Source organism: Trichechus manatus, unplaced genomic scaffold, assembly GCF_000243295.1.
Source record: "Trichechus manatus latirostris isolate Lorelei unplaced genomic scaffold, TriManLat1.0 scaffold00155, whole genome shotgun sequence".
Lineage (NCBI taxonomy): Eukaryota > Metazoa > Chordata > Mammalia > Sirenia > Trichechidae > Trichechus > Trichechus manatus.
The window spans coordinates 885148-904949 of NW_004444091.1; the positions used below are offsets into that span (position 1 = coordinate 885148).

The following is a 19802-nucleotide window of genomic DNA, read 5'->3' on the forward strand; positions in this document are numbered from 1 at the left end:
ATAAAACACAGGTAAACATCTTTCTGGTATTCTCTGCTTTCAGCCAAGATCCATCTGACATCAGCAATGATATCCCTTGTTCCACATCCCCTTCTGAATCCCGCTTGAATTTCATGCAGTTCCTTGTCGATGTACTGCTGCAACCACTTTTGAATGATACTCAGCAAAATTTTACTTGTGTTTGATATTAATGACATTGTTTAATAATTTCCGCATTCTGTTAGATCACCTTTCTTTGGAATGAACATAAATATGGATCCCTTCCAGTTGGTGGGCCAGGTAGCTCTCTTCCAAATTTCTTGCAACAGACAAGTGAGCACCTCCAGCACTGTGTCTGTTTGTTGAAACATCTTAATTGGTATTCCGTCAATTCCTGAAGCCTTGTTTTTTGACAATGCCTTCAGTGCAGCTTGGACTACTTCTTTCAATATCATTGGTTCTTGATCATATGCTACTTCCTGAAATGGCTGAACATCGACCAGTTCTTTTTGGTACAGTGACTGTGTATTCCTCCCATCTTCTTTTGATCTTCCTGCATCGTTCAACATTTTGCCCATAGAATCCTTCAATATTGCAACTCGAGGCTTAATTTTTTTCTTCAGTTCTTTAAGTTTGAGAAATGCTGAGCATGTTCTTCCCTTTTGGTTTTCTAACTTTGCAAATTTCATTATAATACTTGACTTTGTCTTCTCAAGCCACCCTTTGAAATCGTCTGTTCAGCTCTTGTACTTCATCATTTCTTCCCTTCACTTTAGCTACTCTACGTTCAAAAGCAAGTTTCAGAGTCTCTTCTGACATCCGTTTTGGTCTTTCCCATCTTTTTAATGACCTTTTGCTTTCTTCACGTATGATGTCCTTGATGTCATCCCACAACTCGTCTGGTTTTCAGTCATTATGCATTTAGTGTTCAGTGCGTAAAATCTATTATTGAGATGGTGTCCAAATTCAGATGGGATATACTCAAGATCATATTTTGGTTTCTGTGGACTTGTTTTAAATTTTAATCAGCTTCAGTTTAAACTTGCATATGAGCAACTGATGGTCTGCTCCGCAGTCGGCCCCAGCCTTGTTCTGACTGATGATATTGAGCTTTTCCATCGTCCCTTTCCACAGATATAGTTGATTTGATTCCTGTGTTTTCCATCTGGTGAGGTTTACGTGTATAGCTGCTGTTTATGTTGTTGAAAAAGGTATTTGCAATGAATAAGTCATTGGTCTTGCAAAATTCTATCATGCGATCTCTGGTGTCATTTCTATCACCAAGGCCATATTTTCCAACTACAGATCATAAATACAGCTAAATACAGGGGCACAGATGAATGAGAAATGAGTGGTCAAAGGCCTGGAGCTCAAAAAAAAAAAAAAATGCCCAGCACTTCCCCCACCCCCTACTCACACACACACCCAGAGGATCCTCTATGAATGAGCACCCAGGGTGCAGCTTCTCTGCTGGCCACAGCCTCAGTATGTGGCCACAGCATCAGTGCATGGCAGGTCTTGGGGAGAAGACAGGCACAAGCTCTGTGTTCTCATTCATACTTGATATGGTTCCTCATCCACAGTAGGCACTCAAACAGTATTTGCTGGATAGACGGACAGACAGACCACAGCCGGATGGACGGATGGATGAATGGATGGATGGACAGACAGATGGAATACCCTTCAGGAAGAGGAGATGAAACCCAGGGACAAAATTTACTGTGTACTGGAGGTCTCCCCATCAAACCTGGCCGGGAGAGGAACAAGAGCAGAAAGACAGGCGTACCTACAACAACTCTATGGCTGAGGTTACAGAGGTGACTTGTAGGCTGTTAACCTGAAAAGGACCCTAAGACCAACCTGATCTTGAGGTTTGAACTCCTCATCTGGGACTACAGAGCTCTATCTGCTGGCTTCCCAGCCTCAGCTCCAGGCACACACTGCTCTGCACACCCACTGCTATAACCACCACACACAAGTCCCTGGATACAGGGGGTCTCTCCAGGCCCCTTGGTCCTAGGCCCTCCTTGTCCACAGGGCTAATGCAAGTTCATTCCTATAGCCCCAGCCCCTGCATCACCTACACCAGGAAGCATCCCCTAACCCTCTGACTACCCCCACCTCTCCCTACCTAGAGGGCCTTGCTCTATCCTCAGTGCTCTCCCAGGGCCTTACACACACCTCTGCTATCAGAGTTGTAGGGGTCTGCTTACACTGCTGTCTTCCCCACCAAGCTGGGAACCCCATGAGATCAGGGACAGTACCCTCAGTGTCCATCCCGGTATTGGGCTCATTAAATGTTGGAGAAATGAAATAGAGGAGACATGAGCAAAATGGAGAAACTCCAGCAGCCTACAGATGGGATTCCCAGGAACAAGGCCTCTGCCCTCAACCCTCTCAGCCAATGTCACCTTGCCCACTGCAGGAGTGCTGTAGCCCCTGGAGCAAGGAGAGGACACCCACACACCCACCTTCCATGGTGATGACTCAGGCAGGCAGGCTTACATGAGGACAGCATCATAGGTGGTGTCACTGTCTGTTGGAGTCTCACACAGCAGCCAGGGGCCCAGAGCAGAGCCCAGGCCAAGTTAAGAGAAAATGAGCATAACTCGCTCCCCAGTGAGGCAGTGATTTCAAAGGGCCACCTTTCCACACTCAGAAAGTGCCAGCCTAAGCCCAGAGCAGGGCCAGCCTGCTCAAAGGAGGGCTCCCTCCATGGCTGTGCCCTCAGTGGCCCCAAGAGCAGCCCCAGGGCGGGCTCCAGGCCAGGGAGCAGGAGAGCATAGAGTGCTGCCATCTACTCACCCCACCCCAAGCCCCCACCTCCAAGGGATCCCCTCACACTTTGTTCAGATGATACACTGATGCGATGATTGTTAAGACAGCAATGAAAAGACCTCAAAGGAGGGACTTGAAATCAGATTGGGGGACTGAGGGCGAGGTGGGGCCTGTCACATGTGCTCACAGTGTCCCAGGCAGGTCCCGCGCCTACCTGCCCACCCCTCTTCCAGGCCAGGCACCCTGTTCCCAGTGGGGTGGCAACCTCAGAGAGCTCGGCAATGCCACGTGCCCCCAGGCTGAGAGCCACCACCCATGGACACTGTGTAGAGAAGCAGCTCCCTAGTGCAGTGCACTTATACCCTGGCTGGGTCACATGGCCATGAGGCACATCACACAGTATTCACTAACGTAGTTAAAGCTCCAGCCCCAGCAGCGAGTTAACGCGTAACACAGTGAAAAGAGTCTGAGCAGAGTCCATCTTCCTCCCTCACTCCCATTCATCTAGGCTTTCTGGTGGGGGAGGGGAGCGGTGACAGCCAGGTACCCCATAACCCGTACCCTGTAGTGCCTCGCCCCTGCTGCCATCCACAGAGCAAAGTACAGTAGCCACTTTCCACCAGTCACTGGGGGAACACAGGGCCATTTTATTTCCCCATAACACTGTTTTGAGTTTCCTGAAATTCCAGACCCACCCTGGGAGTGGGTCACCCTGTGAGCATCGTCTGTCCTTGTCATAGCAAAGAACTGGCTGCATCCATCTGCTTAAGCAGCCCAACGATGCCTCAGGCAGTGAAAGAAGGCCCTCTTGCAGGGAGGACATCCCAGGTCCCTCCTGGGGACGTGCGGGGCCAGGGAGCCACACTGTTCATGTGCAGCTCCAGAGTCTGTATGCCTCCCATCCGGCACTCAGTAGACACAAGGCAGCCGTCCTTAAAGCCCTTTGAGCACAAGCAGCCTCACAACCTCCGCCGGCCCCGGCAGAGCAGCCAAGCTACATCTCCCGACGAAGCAAGCACAGCCAGATTTTCCCCACTCCAGTAACTGCAATAAGTTGTGTTCTCCGTAGTCGCCCCAGCCACGTGGGAGACAGGGGCTCTGCAGTGGCTCAAACACAGACTCAAATCATGTCCTTTCTGGCTGCTATGTGTGTGATGTTAGCACCTTATTTAACTCAGCTTCAATTCCTTCACCTGCAAAGTGTAAGGGCCAGAGAATGCTTATGAAGGGCCAGGCCCATGGCGGCCCCATTTTCTGGGGCTTCCTCCCCCGCCTGAAGCCAGGGCATGGACCAGAGCCCAAGCTCCTCCCCAGCAGGAGTGGAATGCAACAGCAGGGGCAGTGGCCTCGTGTCTGAAGCCCAGACCCTGTCCTTCCCTGCAATCTCTGCCACCACTCACAGGGGTTTGTTACTCCTGCGCCTTAAGAGTGCCCACTGCAAGGGCATCTCCAGCTCCATGACACCTCACAAAGCAAAAGCTTTCCAAATGCAGCCTGGGAAAGCAGGCAGGCAACAGGCCAATGCCTAGCCAAGTGTATCCAACACTGCAGGAGTTTGCATAGTTAATCACTTGGAAATAATACCTTTAGGCTACCAGTCCTGGCTAGGTCTAAATCCTTACAAGTTCTAGAAACAGAGACAGGGGCTGAATTCATCTGGAAGGGAAATGCATGAATAAGTACCTTAAAAAGAGAACAGACGCTTGTTGAGACGCTATGTGCCAACTGCTTTGTATCTATCATCTGCTTCGTCCCTATTTTACAGAGCAAGAAACTGAGGAGAGGAAAATTTCCCAAGGTCACACAAATCGTAGGTGGGAGAGCTGGGACTTGACCCCAAATCTATGTTAACTCCAATGCCAATTTTCTTTCCACTCCCATGCTTAACAGCTGAGCAGAGGAAAGGAAACAAGGAGAGGGGGCCAAGAACTGGTGAGAAGAGAAGGAGGAGGCTGGGGCTCACTGGAGCAGACAGAGGCTGGGGAATTTAGTAATGGAAAAGCAGCCCTGCCATCAGACTTCTGCAAATACACTGCTGGAGACATTCTGAAAAGGGCAGAGCACATTAGCAGCACTAACGTCCTGGGCTGCCCATTAGTGGACTGAGTCATGCCATACAGCGAAACATGTTCTGGTGAAAATGCCAGGGGCCAATGGGACATCACAGCCCGCTGACCACCAGCGCCATCCGGGCTGATTAGCCAAGAGCACCAGGGCTGCTGGTCAATTGCGCCAAATTAACCACTCTGGATTCTAAGTTCTCCGGCAGGGGACTTCATGCTGGGTCCTGAACCATGAGGCAGCATTTTGAGTTCTAATTAATTATAGGGGAACACAGAACAAACCAGCAAAATACATCAAATGGAATTAGGATCATTCTGCCTTTGGCTTCATCTTACTTTCCATCAGAGAGGGTCTAAAAGGAGAGCGGGCTGGGTGGGCAAGCTGCAGGGCGCATCCGGCCACCTGTGACCCTTTAGTCCACGCCTACCCTCAGGCACCGCACAGCCCCAGCATACCTCCCACAGCCCACCCAGGCCAGAGAGACACCGCTAACCCAGCACCTCCCCTCTCTGCCATTAGATCACTGGGCTGTCGCCAACTGACCAGTTCATAGAGTATGTCTAGCTTTCTCTTCTCATATTAATGGATTCTTTGTTAAGCAGGTAGGTGCTGTCTTCACTAGAAGTTCCTAACCCCTACTAGAGGTGTTTTCAAAAACCCCGCTGATTAGCCCACGCTCCAGGTATCACTTGGTGCTATGCAGCAAACACATTCTGCAGGTGCTAACAAATCCCAAGGCAGAGTTGCCCCGCTCTGCAGAGAGCTGGAAATTTATTTTAACCCTAGAGGCTTACACCTGTCAGCAAAGACAGGAAAATTAAAAGCAAAAAAGAAAAAAAAAGTGGGGGGGGGGGGTTGCTGAATGCTGCCTCAGAAAAGCCGGAAGTGATGTGTAACAGGCACCTCTCCAGCTACCCCAGCCTCTCTGGGGCTGGGCAGGCCTTGGCCACCACTCCGGGACCAGGCAGGAGCAGAGTCATGCTTGCCTCCCCTTCTAGGCCATGTGTGGCTCCACGTCCCTTCTGGCCATCACCAGTGAACTCTGTAGCAGCCCAGCTGCGCCATCCCCGTGGAGAGGCCTGGCCCCAGGCCATCGGGCGCAGGCTGACCTACCTCATTGATGAATGCATGGGCCCCCTGTGGGCTGAGCAGCAGGATGGCACGGCGCAGCGTGTCCCGGTAGCGGTTCAGCTCCTCTGTCTTCATGGTGGTGAAGAGGCTGGTGAACACGTGGCTGATGTTCTTATCCACCTTCTGTAAAGACACATCGAGGCCCAGCCGCGAGGCTTGGTCCAGAAAGCTCTGGAGCCCACGGATATCTGAGCAGGGGGAGAGGAGGAAGAGAAGAGAGTCATCTGTAAGTGGAAGAGGCTTCGGAGGGCATCTAAGTCCCACGTCCTCAACCCAGAGGGGCCACTCTCCTCAGAGGCTTCCTGGGAGAGGGAAGGCAGCCAGGGCTGGGGCAGGAGTTGGGATATGCCAAGGCCATCACTAAATAGGGCAGGCGCAGCGTTCAAGTTTGCTTCCATGGTCCACTGATCAGAGGTTGGAAGACACCCATTTAGTCCCTGTGTCCCTCAACAGCATCCAGCCCAAGGGTGGGTATCTCCCACAATGGAGAGCCCGTCCTGCTGTCCACAAGTCCGGTGGCCTGAAAGCGCTCCTTCTGAGAGCTTTGTTTTCCTCCCTATCCCTCCATCCAATGAGCCCAGTTCTTGCAGCCTGTCCTTGGGGCCACATGTGCTGGTGGGCCCTGGCTTGGGCCCCGTTACCTCCACTTCACTGTGTTTCCCCTTCAATGGTAAGCTGAGGCTGCTGCCTGCCTGGACCTGCCCTGGCCCAGCTGCAGGACACAGACCAGTTCTAGCCCTTGGTGCTGCTCTCTCCCTGTGCCCTTGCATCCCAATCCTGACGTCTGGGTTCCCACCTCAGTAATGGCACCCTGGTCTTCGTGGATGAAACTTTCCTCCCACCCTCACTCACTTTCCATGTGACTCACACTCCAGGCCACATGACCCAGGCCCGGCCAACCAGAACATCACTTCCTAACCCAAGGATAAGCATATGACCCAGGTGGCCCATGGAGACTTGGTTCTGGGACCCTGGCTGCAACACCTGGCACAGAGGCCTGTTCTCACCCCTCTGGCTTCCAGGAGGGCAGGAAGCAAGTGCCAGGCAGGAGAGGAGTGTGGAAGCTGGAGTGACTTCCCAAGGGATGACGTCCAGGGGGAGGCTGGCGCCCAGCTACACTGCACAGTAGTGCAGATTTACCCTTGTGAGGGTAGATTTTACTTTGAACCAGGGACCAAATCTTCTCTCAGCTGCCCTAAGACATCTGGCTTCCCCAAAGGGAGACCTGCCAAGGATGGAGGCTGTGCAGAGGAGGAGGCCGGCGGGCGAGGCACAGTTGTGACGAGGTCACTGGAGCTCTGGGTCAGCTGTGCCTGAAGCCTGATGCTCTGGGTTTTCAGCTCCACAAGTCAGTCAACTCCCTTTCTTGCTTAAGCCAACTTGAGTTGGATTTATGTCACCTGCAACCCAAAGTCTCAACCAATATGCCACTTTTTCAAAACCTGGGATGGTTCCTCACCTGGCTCATCCCTGCATCCCACCTCCCAAAAGCAAGGCCTGCCCTGCACCATGCCCTACAGCTGTGATTCTGGGCTGTGGGTCCTAGGCCTGCCCAGTGCCCAGGCTGCACCTCCCGCAGGCACGTCCAGGCCCATCTAGTCACTGAGAATCAAAGTCAAAGGGAATAATGCTCATTCAACCAGACTGCTATTTCCCGACTAGGCCCTTTCCCACACTGCCGCTCCATGTCTGTTATATGAGCCGAACTGTGTCTCCCAGAAATATGTGTTGGAATCCTAACACCTCCACCTGTAGACGCAATCTCATTTGGGAATAGGGTTTTCTCTGTCATGTTAATGAGGCCATATCAGTGTAGGGTGTGTCCTAAAACAAATCCCTTCTGAGATATAAAGAGCAGATTAGACATAGAAGCAAGCACAAGTGGAGGAAGATAGATGCCATGTGACAATCACCAAGAAACCAAGGAACAGAAACTGGAAGACAAAGATCTTCCCATGCAGCCAACAGAGACAGCCTTCCCCTAGAGCTGGTGCCCCGAATGCAGACCTTTAGCTTTCTGAACTCCAAGAAGATAAATTTGTTTGCTAAAGCCACCCACTTGTGGTATTTCTGTTACAGCAGCACTAGCAAACTAAGAGTGTCCATTCCACAAACGTTGTGAGCACACCAGGAGTGGGACACCGTGTGAACTGCAGCAGGGTCCCCGGCTCCCAGGCTGGCCAGGAGGAGGGCTCTAGTCTAGTACCAGCGAGACCATGACAAGGGCCGCTGAGATCCAAACAAACGGCCAGGGTGGACAGTGGGACCCCATGGCAATCCTGGCTGGGGGTGTGCAGGCGGCTGTGGACATGGCCCTGTTCCCTGCTGCGGGCTCTGACACTCCGTGTGTAGTAGTTACTTAAACACGTCCCCTTTGTGCCTCAGTCTGCTCATCTACAAACTGGGGATGAGCATCCTTGACTAGCATTTTCACCAGATTGTGAGGAGCTCTTCAATCTGAGGGATCTCAGCCCTTGTGGGTTTCACTTGCTTATCTCAGGGGCCTGTGCTTGGGAGACGCAGGGAGCCAACCTCCTAACCCGTCCGTACAGAGAGGAAACACTTGAAGCCCTTTGAGACAGGGCAGATGCGTGACTGATACTCAAACCCTGGGCCCTGGGCTCTAGTCCAGCCACGGGCGAAGCCTGCATCCCTTCATGGGAGCTGTGTTTTCCCTGGAGCACAGCCATGCATCTGGGCCCCTCCCACCCACCAGACCATGGCAGACCACCAAGGCAGAGAGGGTGGAGGCACCAAGTAGGAAGAAGGCCCTCTTCGCCAAGCCGCAGGACTGGGACAAGGTGGCCTGGACTGGGCTCCCCCAAACTTCCAAGGGAAGGGTGACCAACTAAGGACAGGACACAGTGCCTTCCCCCTGCCCCAGCCCCAGGCTGCAGATACCTGCAGGTACACATGAGCCTGCTCGGACCCCTAGAGATCTGCAGCGCAAGGTCTCTTAAAGGAAAAGTTCTAAGAGGTCTTTGGAGCTTCCTAACCAATCAGAGCACAGCAGGTTGAATATGAGGAGATATCTGGGGAGAAGAGGGCCACAGGGAGACAGCCCAATTGGACAATCTCAGGCCTGCTGCCAGTCCTGGCCCCCAGCACCGTTCCCACACACCAGCACAAGCTTGAGGATACCATGGCACTGAGCAGCCATCCATGCAAAAGCAGCAGCAGGCTCCGCACAGGACCTGCAACCACTGATCACCTGAGCCGTGAATGCTTCCCCCTAGTTCCTGCTCTCCAATACAGGAGCCATGAGCCACATGGGGTGATTTAAATTTAAATTCATTAAAATTAAATCAAGTTACAAATTCGGTTCTGTAGTCACACGAGCCACATTTCAAGTACTCAATGATAGTTAAGATTGTATATCAACTTGGCTGGGCCATGATTCTGAGTTTTCGCAGTTGTATAATGTTGTGATCACTCCCCTGTTGAAATCTGATATGTTATCACCCCCCCATGATAGAATCTGCTGAGTGGTACTAGCAGGGGTGGGGCCTGTGGCAGCTCACTGCCCCCTTAGCTTCATCTCTCTGCCTTCCGCCAGTTACTTTCTGCCTGCTCGCCTTGCCAAGGTTTTTGGCTTTTTCCAGACCCAGCAGCCACCTCTTGTCGTCTCACCTCCAATTCTTGGGACTTGAGCTAGCAGCTCAATCTTGGGATTCATCGATCTTCACAGCCTGTGAGCAAGAGTCCTGTTCCCCGACCTGCTGATCTTGGGTTCCCCAGCCGCTGCAGCTACATGAATCAGGAGAAACCTGGCGGTCTTATCTGCTGATTTTGGAATTTTTCGACCTTCACGGCCTGTGAGCAGGAGCCCTGCTCTCCGATCTGCCAACTTTGGGTTTGCCAGCTTCTATGGCTGCATGAATTGGGAGAAGGCTCTACCCTGATCCACGGACTTGGGACATTCTAGCCTCTACAATCACGTGAGCTGTTTCCTTGATATAAATCTCTCTCTGTATATATTCATATGCTTTACTGGTTTTGCTTCTCTAGAGAATCCAGCCTAAGACATTACCATATTGGACAGTGGAGATATAGATCATTTCCATCAACACAGAAAATTCTGTCCAACGGTGCTGCCTGAGAAAACGCCATTTACCCAAAGTGGTGTAAACGGTGTTCCCAGGAGTGGCCTCCTCAAGTGCACGCCTGTGTCCTGCCACTGGGAAATCCCCTCCAGCTCCCACGCCACGCTCAGCTGCCTGTCCAGCTTTGGCCTTCGGGACAGTTGTCAACGTGAAATGAGCAGAAGGTGAATCAGTGTCTGCACTTTTCTCTTTCCCACTGGGCCTCTGCACCACCCTGGGAGTATCCCCAGCTGGCCTGCCGGAGGGAGAGGTACCAGCAGAGAACGGAGTCATCAGCAGCCACAGGCCAGCTGCACTCAGACACACGCATGAGCCCAGAGCAGACTGCCCAGATGACCTCCAGACTCTCATCAATAACAAATGATGGAGGTTCTAAGCCACTAAGCTTGGAGATGGTTTCTTTCACAACCATGATAGACCAACCAAATCGGATGTATTGCGTCCAGTGCACCTTATGAAATCTTCCGGTAAGTGCAGCACCTGTACCTTCAAATGTTGCCCCACTCCCTGCTCACCTGTGGCTCTGTCCACACAGGGCCGACGGTGAGCCAGCCTCAGGGTGAGGCCACGGTCCACAGGCGGTTCTGCAGCTCTGACCCCTCTGCAGCATGATCCCTTCCCCTGGATACACATGGTCCTCCCTGGCCTGTGGCCTTGGCTCTGATGTGCTGGGACCCAGACCTGAACTCCTGGACAGGAGGGTAAGAACCTGCCCGGGGATCAGGTGTGGGTAAAGGGAGGCCATAGATGCTACCCTGAGACCCACTGGCTCTCCTTCCTCTTCTAGGTGCCTTCCAAGTCAACCATGTCCTTAGAGAGGCAGAGACAGGGCCCTATCTGCACAGGTGTGTCTCTGTGACAGGTTGGCCACGCGGGTTCAGCACAGCTCCGTGGTCTGTACATGGGTCTGGGAGTCTGTGGGCCACCCATGTGGCTCCAGGGACCTCACACATCCCACCAGGATGGCCAATCCTCCCAGGCTGAGGGAAGTCCCCTCAGTCCCTCCCCTGAGATCTCTGCCTAAACCCATCTCAACTGCAGGACTTTTTCTCTTCCTTGGGACTATGAGGTGCCCTGGGCAGGTGGCCACTGTCTCAGGCCCAGAAGCAGCCCAGGACACATGCACACAGAGAGTCTGAGTGTCCAGACTCCTGCCTACCCTCAGCTGTGCATTCCTGGCTCTGGCCAGTCAGCCCCAAATGGGAGCGAGCCATCAGAGAGAGTTTCATCTCCTGTCAGTGGCTGGCTCCTCTCACACCTGGAATAATGGATACAAGGCTAAAGGCAACTCTCCTGAGGGACTGCAGCCCCTGGCTACAACTGCCAGCTCCCATCTGGCTGAAAAGGTCAGCTCTCATCCTCTGCTCTCATGAGATCTTATTCAGCTGCCTAGAGGATAGCAGGGGGCAGAATAGCGGCTTCAAGTACCAGCCACCTTCGTGGCCCCCCAACCCACTCCTTGAGGAATGGGGCCAAGGAAATCTGTTTCTCCCCCAAAAGTCCTTTTCTTCCTGTAAAAGACTGAGCTTCCAATGCCACCCCCACCCTTCCCCCAAAAAAAAGCCAGCTGTCAGCTGCTGCTCCCCAGGAAGGGGCAGCTCCCTAAGCGGACAGACGGGGACAGAGCTGGGCTGCTCCCTGGGCAGCAGAACAGGCACCTGTGAGCCCCGTGGTCCATGGAGCCCATGACCTTGGCCCAGGCCTCCCCCAGCGAGCTCCCTACCCAGAGGCCTGGCCCAGTCTACCATGCTGACCCAGCTTCCCCAACCAGACCACCCCATCAGGGCCTCACTACACCCCAGCCCAGCAAAGGCAGAAGGCGAAGAGCCCCCAGCTCCCTGAGGCCACAAGGAGGCATGAGTCATTTGGAGAGGGGCATCACCACCAGCAGGGGAGGGAGAGCTCCCAGGAGAGGAGCCTTCTCCCCAGGAAAGGAGGCAGCTCAGCGACTCAGGGGCCCCAGATGAGTCCTGCGTGAGTACTTCCCACAAGAAACCTGGTGTGGTGACACCCAGGACAGGCAGCCGGTCCCCAGAGGTCTATCTAATACCCAAGCCTGAGTGAGTCCCTCCTCAGCACACCCGATGAACTCATCCAGTCCTTCCCTCCTCTGGTCTGTACCGGGAGCCCTCTCTGTGTCAGGCACTTGCCAGGTGCAGGGAATGAAAACAAACCAGCCCCAGTGTCCTCTGCATGGAGCTGATACCTCAGAAGCTGCAGAATGGGCCAGACCAAAAAACAAGGGACAAAGAGATCGTTTCCAGAGTGGTAACTGCTCTGAAAAAAAGATGCTGTGCTGGAGGTGACTGGTGAGGAGACACTGGGGTGAAGGAGCACCTAGGGAAACCTCTAGGGAAGAGCATTCCAGAAGAGGAGCAGCACACAGAAGGGGCCCGACAGCAGAATGAGGACTCTGACACCAAATGAAGAAGGACCTTGCTCTTGACCAGGTAGGGGAGGACTGAGGAGACTGGAAACAGCGGAGCTGCCAGGGAGGGAAGCTAGGTAAGCAGCACCCCGTGACACCCCCAGAGTGAAGGTCAGGAGGACTCAGGTTCCAGACCCAGCCCCCTGGGCACCCTCAGCCACTCCCTGGCTGCTCACCTCTGCCCCACCATGGCTGGCCTCACCCACACCACTCCACTGTGTTGCCAAAGTTGTCCACACACCAGGTTGTTCTCTGGCATCTTTGCCTTTCATGGTTCTCCAGGGCGCCCAGCCTGGGACCCCTCCTCAGAGCCCCTCCCTTTAGGCTTCCAGACACAGCACACTCCTTTTGCTCCTATCCTTCCCCATCTCCTCCCCTCAAGTACCTCTGGTCCCTCCCCAGGCAATCCTGTCCTGCCCTCATTATCTCCTACGGTGTCTACACACAGGTCTCCTGCCACCAATCTGTCAACTCAGAGCACAGAAGCACCAGACACACATGGACAAGGCCCCATGCCCAGGCTGGCCCAGGCCGCTCAGCCTCACCCCCGATCATCTCCTGAGCCTGCCACGCTCCTCCTGGACTTGTGCCCAGCCTCCCATAAGGCCCTGGCTGATGCTCTCCCCAGGACGTGCTCTCACAAGCTCGTGTCTGCGCGACATAGCCCACCTCTAAAACCTTCAGTGAAAAGCCCAAGTTCACTAAAATGATGCCGAGAAATTAATACCCTTAAAAGCATCAATCAACTATAAGTAAATAAAAAGCCTCCTAGAGACTGCTGTTGTTGTTATTAGGTGTCACTGAGTTGGTTCCAACTCACAGCAACCTTATGTACAACAGAACGAAGCACTGCCCAGTCCTGCAGCATCCTCACAATCGTTGTTATGCTTGAGCCCACTGTTGCCGCCACTGTGTCAATCCATCTCATCGTGGGTCTTCCTCTTTTTCACTGACCCTCCACTTTACCAAGCATGATGTCTTTCTCCCGGGACTGGTCCCTCCTGATAACATGTCCAAAGTAAGCGAGACAAAGTGTCTAAATGTGCTGCAAAAGACCTAGAGACTGTTATTGTACCAAAAATAAACTCTATACATCTTAGCCTGGGACTGTAGGGACTCTCTAGCCCTAACAGCTCTTGCTATTTTTGTGTTTTGTCAACATAACCCACGTCTACCACCACTACCAGAAACCAAGTTCCTGTATTCCAGAAACACAAGCTCTCTGCCCTTCCCTGGACATCCTCCACCCCCATATGCACAAACACACAAATACACACACAGTACACTTATTACACACACCATACAGACACCACACACACACCACAGACACCACACACACTATACATACACACCACACATACCACACCACAGACACACACCACACTATATGCACACCACACATCACACACACACACACCCCACACATCACACGTACCACACACACACCACATATACCACACACACACCACATACACCAGAACCATACACACAACACACACACCATACACACATACACACACCATGCACACACACACCACACATACCACACACTCACCACATACACCAGATGCCATACACACAACACATACGTCATACATAGCACACACACATATACACATCACACACGCACCCTCTGCCTGGATGTACATTTCTGCCTGGAAATTTACAAAGTCCCACCCCTCCATCAAAACCCAACTCAAACCATACCTCCCCTTGGAGGTCACCTCAGCTGCTTCTACTCAGATTTAAATCCTCCCTCAAATTAACAACTAGAGTGCATGGGAAGCAGGAACCAATTCTCATTTCCCCATCCAACCCCCAGGCCCCAGGGCCTAGCTCAGAGTTAGGGCAGTAAAGTCTGTGGAATCAAAATGAACCAAAGCAAGGGCCAGCCTGAAGCCCAGAGCAGGCTCAGCAACCACAGTGGCACATGTCCGACCTAGGCAAAGCCTGGTGACTGGGCAGGAACTGGAACTGGGCAGAAGTTTTGATAAGTCTGAGTTTCAGCTATGACTATCTGGCCACTTCTTCTGAAAGAATCAGATAGTCGCTGAGTATTGTAAGCATTTTCTTTCTGAGAAGTAATTGAAACGAAAGAACACATTTCAAATTGTTTCCCCTACTCTTTCCAATTTCTGAGAAAGGCCCCAGCACAGAGCATGCTTGTAAAGAATATTTTACCATCTCTAATGGACATAGGTATGCATGAAGGCTGTGCCTCACACCCAGAGAAGTTCACAATTAGAAGTGTTTCAGGTAATTGGCAAATTTTCCAAAGGCTGAAGCACAATTTTGATTCTATGGACTTTTTTACTTCTCCCCTATCTGGTCCCACATAGATGCTTCCGATTTCTCCCCAGATGCAGTTTATCCATAAATAAAGCTCACTCCCAAGACCCCTGACCACGCTCTCCTCCTCATTTATGCCTACCCCCCACTATCACCCCCAACTCAAAATGCCCCCAGCTTTGTCACAGGCACAGAGCAGCCACAGAAACCGGGTGTGATGGAGGCTGAGGCTACCTGCCTGCAGCTCCAGTCCAAGCCCTCCCCTTGCCTGATCCATCTGATGCCCTCCTTCCTCCTTCCCTCTGTCCCTTCTCCCCTCCCCCATTCCCTCGCTCACTCTCTCCCTCCCTCCTTTCTCCTTCACTCCCTTCTTCTCCCCCTCTATCATTCCCCCTCTCTCTCCTTCCCTTTCGCCTCCCTTCCTTCTTGCACAAATATTGTCTGAGCACTGCTCTGAGCCGAACCCTATGCTGGGCACTGCAGCAGCACATGTAAACACTTCACAGCTCTTCTCAAGGAGCTCTCCTTCCCGCGGGAAGGCTGGCCCTGAAGCAGGGCGTGGTCCCTCTACCATCAGCCGAGCACCCACTAGTTGCCACCCTGGATCCTGGGCACTCTGCAGGCTGCACTCCATAAGGCAACCAAATGTAGTACAGAGGACGTTTCTACAGAAGTAAGGAGGCACACAGAGAAGGCCTCAGGAATCCAGCAGAGGGATGCCACAGACACGCAGTATGGCATGTGGGGCCCACGCTCAGTACAACAGGAGCTGGGCCTCCCCTGTCATGGGTGAGCAAAACCACTGAGCATGCGCCCCCAGGGCCCCAGTGAGCAGAAAGCCCCTCAAAGGTCTGTCCTCCATCCTCAGCAACACCGTGGCCAGCTCCAAGTCTGCTTGTCCAAGACCTTGTCTGGGAGGAAGGCTCCTCTGTCCTGGCCACACTCCCAGCTGCCCAGGCAACAGTAGAGTCTAAGGTCTCAGTCAGCCTCCAGAGGGACAGCTCTCCCCAGATGAGACCCACCCTCTCCTGTGGTGGCCTCAGAGAGGAGGCAAAGCTCAGGAAGGAGTACACAAGAAGCAGGCCTGTGGCCTCACTCCCCAGGTGGAGCAAGGCGTGGGTTCGGAGCCTGCCCTCACTAGCTGGGTAGCCTCGGGCAAACCCCCCTCTGAGCCCACATCTTCATCTGCAACACAGAGCCCACCACTATCTTCACAGGCATGCTGGGCTCCTTCAGGGAGGGGCTAGCACCGTGCAAGATAGATGCTCGGTGGCTGTCAGCTCCCCCCAACCTTCTTCCTCATCAGCACTGTGGGGAATGCCCCCAAAGGGCTCCCAAATAAGCAAATCATCTCTCTTCCTCTGGAGGCTCATCAAGAAGGGAGGTGCCATCCTGACAAGGAGATGACACAACAGAAGACTAAAAAGGTCAGCTCTCCCTCCTTCGATAATGGAAATTCCAAAGCTTTCAAGTGGCTGAAATGTCATTTAAAACTCTGAGAAAGAGAACTAATTTCTGCCTATAATAGGGGCCTATAATACCCAGGAACCTCCTTCTTTGGTCCAAAACCAAGAAAACTACACCCATCGCTGTTGAGTTGATTCTGACTCATATCAACCCTATAGGACAGAGCAGAACTGCCCCATAGGTTTTCCAAGGCTGTAAATTCTTATGGAAGCAGAACGCCATATCTTTCTCCCAAGGAGCAGCTGATGTGTTCAAACTGCCGACCTTTCGGTTAGCAGCCAAGTGCTCAACCACGGCGCCACCAGGGCTCCCTTCTCTGACCAGGTGTTGCAAATGATTAATGCACTCAGTTGCTAAACGAAAGGTTGGAGGTTCAAGTCCATCTGGAGGCACAATGAAAGAAGACTGGTGATCGACTTCCAAAAAACTAGCAACCGAAAACACTATGGAGCACAGTTCTACTCGGAGATGCATGGGGCCACCATGAGCTGGAGTTGACTTGATGGCAACTGGAACTGGTTCTGTTCTGACAGGTTTCAGAACCAGCCATGAAACCATAGAAGAGCAAATTCTGGAAAGGGAACATGGACCCTCTGGGTGATGCCTGTTGGGTGCATTACATGGGTGTCTGCACATGTGTGACATTTCAGGTAGGGGACCTATGTGTAAAGCGCCCTTGGGTCCCTTTCCGGAGCCCGTGCCATGGAGGGCATCTGTTGATTCTCACATGTTCCACTTCCCACCAAGCTCTGCTCCTTTCCATTTAAAAAACAAAAACAAGGAAAAAACATTTAAAATAATCAGGCTGGGTAAGCGGCAAAATGGCACTCTAGGCAGCAGCACCACGCCGTCCCTCCACAACAAAGATCCAAAAAACTAAGCCAAACAGAGAAAACAACAATCCTGAAACCCTAAAACATCAAATGAAGAGATAAAGAACTCAGCCAAGCACCAAATGGAGTGAGAAAACTGACAGAGAACGGAGGGTGAGGAGAGATTCATGCAGAGGTCCCCTATCAGCTAACGCAGCGCGGATCCGCCATCTTGGACTCCTATCGGAGACCAGCAAACAGTGGGTACAAGAAAGCAGCTTCACGGAGCTTCCAGCGGGAGACAAAACAACTGGTAATTTGTGATATTCGCTTTCCCACCCCCCACCCTTCTTCACACCCACTCGGCCTCCTCTGCTTCCCGCGGCGACAATCTCTTGTCTGGGAAGCACCAGCTGCTTGGATTCCACCAGCCCGCACTAGCTGGCTCTCTGAGTGCCATTTGTTGGCTGATGGTGTTGCTTTTTTTTCCACTTCTTTTGATTTCTTCCTTACCTCTCACCACCTCCCCCTCCTTTCACTCAAATACCTGACTCCGTGCGCCATCTTTGCCTCTTCCTGAGGGGCTGCGGAGCTCTGTTCGAGTGTGGAGCTGCTTCCTGATCTGGGCTGCCATGCTGGTGGGATCCCGGGGGTTTTGTTCGTTTGTTTGTTTTGAACTGTGTTTATTTTCTTTTCCTTTTCTTGAGTTGGGAGCCCTTTCTGGCCAGGCAGTGCTGCATGGCAAGGAGACTACCCCATCGGCTTGCACAGACGTGCAAAGGGATCCCTTAGGGTGTTTCTCTTTTCATTGGTTTTTTTTTTTCTTTTTTCTGTTTATTTGGGGGCTTTTCTTGTTTGTTTGTTTTTTTAATTTTAAATTTGTTTTGTTTTCTTTTCCCTCTTTTTCCCTTTTTGTCTTTCTTCATTACTCAGTTTCTCGTCTCTCTATATCTTCCTTCACTTTCTGTTCTCTGAATACCTAGCATTGTACACCTCTATGCCTTCTAGCCAGGCTGTACTGAAACACCTGAGAACAACTTCCCCAGACCTCATAGCTGCACCGCTAGAATCCCTGGGAACTCGGCTGTTCTTTTCCAGTTCCAATTTTCATTTATTCATTCTTTATTTCCTTTTCTTTTCTTTTTCTTCCTCTTCCCCTTTTTCTTTTTCTCCATTTCATAGTCTCTCATCTCTCCACTCCAACGGCAAGCTCCCCTAGCATTCTTTTTTCTTTGTTTGTATGTTTTTGGCTTCTTTTCCTCTCTCCTCTCTCCCGTATCCATCATAGCTGCACACATAACAATCTCCCCACTACATCCTGCCTACCTGCACCGTGTGCTTAACATCACACCAACAAGCAGCACAGGCACGGCCTACTGGAACCTGCCCTTCACTGATTACTGGCCCGCCCTGGTGGCTGTAGTAAGTGCCACAAACAACCCGTCCCAGTAACTCCTCTTCAGCTAGACCTGCCCTGCCGTACCATAGCTGAGTGACTGACCCTGCCAATTGGAGAAGGAGGCGAAAAGTACTGTGCCCACAGACAAGAAAACAACAAAGAACACACAGCCCGCCTGCTCAGACATAGCCAAATTAAAAAAAAAAAAGAATGAAACAAACAAATCTTCAATCAATAAACAAGAAAAATAACTATGGGATGCCCCGAAGACAGCAGACAATATCAAAACATTTACAAAAACAGGACAGGATGGTTCCAGTAGGCTTTCAAAATAAAACACCAGATGACTTTCCAGTAAAGAAAAGTCACTAGAACTACCTGATAGGGAATTCAAATCTCTAATACGCAGAATAATCCAAGAGCTGAAGGAAAAGCAGACAAAAATGAGGAAAAAATAGACAAATTCATGGAAAATACATACAAAAACTTGGAAGAATTCAGGAAAATAATGCAGAAAGAAAATACCAAAATAAATTCACAACTAGAAATCATACAAAAACAACAATTAGAAATTCAAAAGATAAACAACAAGAATTCAGAAATGGACAGTGTCATGGAAGGGCTGAGAAGCAGATTTGAAATGGTGGAAAACAGGATCAGTGGAATTAAAGACAAACACTTGGATACAACTCTGTTTGAGGAAACTCATAAAACAGAACAAAGAAAAATGAAGATACCCTGAGAGTTATGTGGGATACAATCAAAACCAAAAATTTTTGAGGGATTGGAGTTCCAGAACAGGGGGAGAAAACAGAAAACACAAAGAGGATCATTGAGGAACTGCTGACAGAAAACTTCCCCAATATCATGAAAGATGAAAAGCTGGCCATCCAAGAAGCTCAATGAACCCCATATAGGATAGATCCCAAAACAAAATCACCAAGTTATATCATAATCACACTCACCAAAACCAAAGACAAACAAAGAATCCTGAGAGCAGCTCGTGAAAAACAAGAAGTCACATACAGAAGAGAAACTATAAGACTAAGCTGAGATTATTCGGCAGAAAACAGGCAGGCAAGAAGGCAATGGGATGACATATATAAAATCTTGAAAGAAAAAAACTGCCAGCCAAGAATAATACATCCTCCAAAACTCTCGTTCAAATTTGATGGTGAAATGAGGTCATTTCCAGATAAACAGAAATTAAGGGAATATGTAAACACCAAACCAAACTTATGAGAATTATTAAAGGGAGTTCTTCAATCTCAGAACAAGCAACTTCAGCTCAGAGGCAAAATCTAGGACGCACGATCGTACCAGCCAGATACCAATCTAGGAAATGAACTCTC

The 19802-nt window shown here is 51.2% G+C and overlaps 1 protein-coding gene across 1 annotated transcript in view; it reads right to left on the bottom strand.

The window, feature by feature from the left end:
- Positions 1-19802, bottom strand: part of GRID1 (glutamate ionotropic receptor delta type subunit 1) — a 1005377-nt gene that overhangs the window by 733529 nt on the left and 252046 nt on the right. The window contains exon 3 of the mRNA XM_004386072.1: positions 5935-6140. Coding sequence (XP_004386129.1) covers positions 5935-6140 — 206 coding nt within the window. The remainder of the gene's footprint in view (positions 1-5934; positions 6141-19802) is intronic.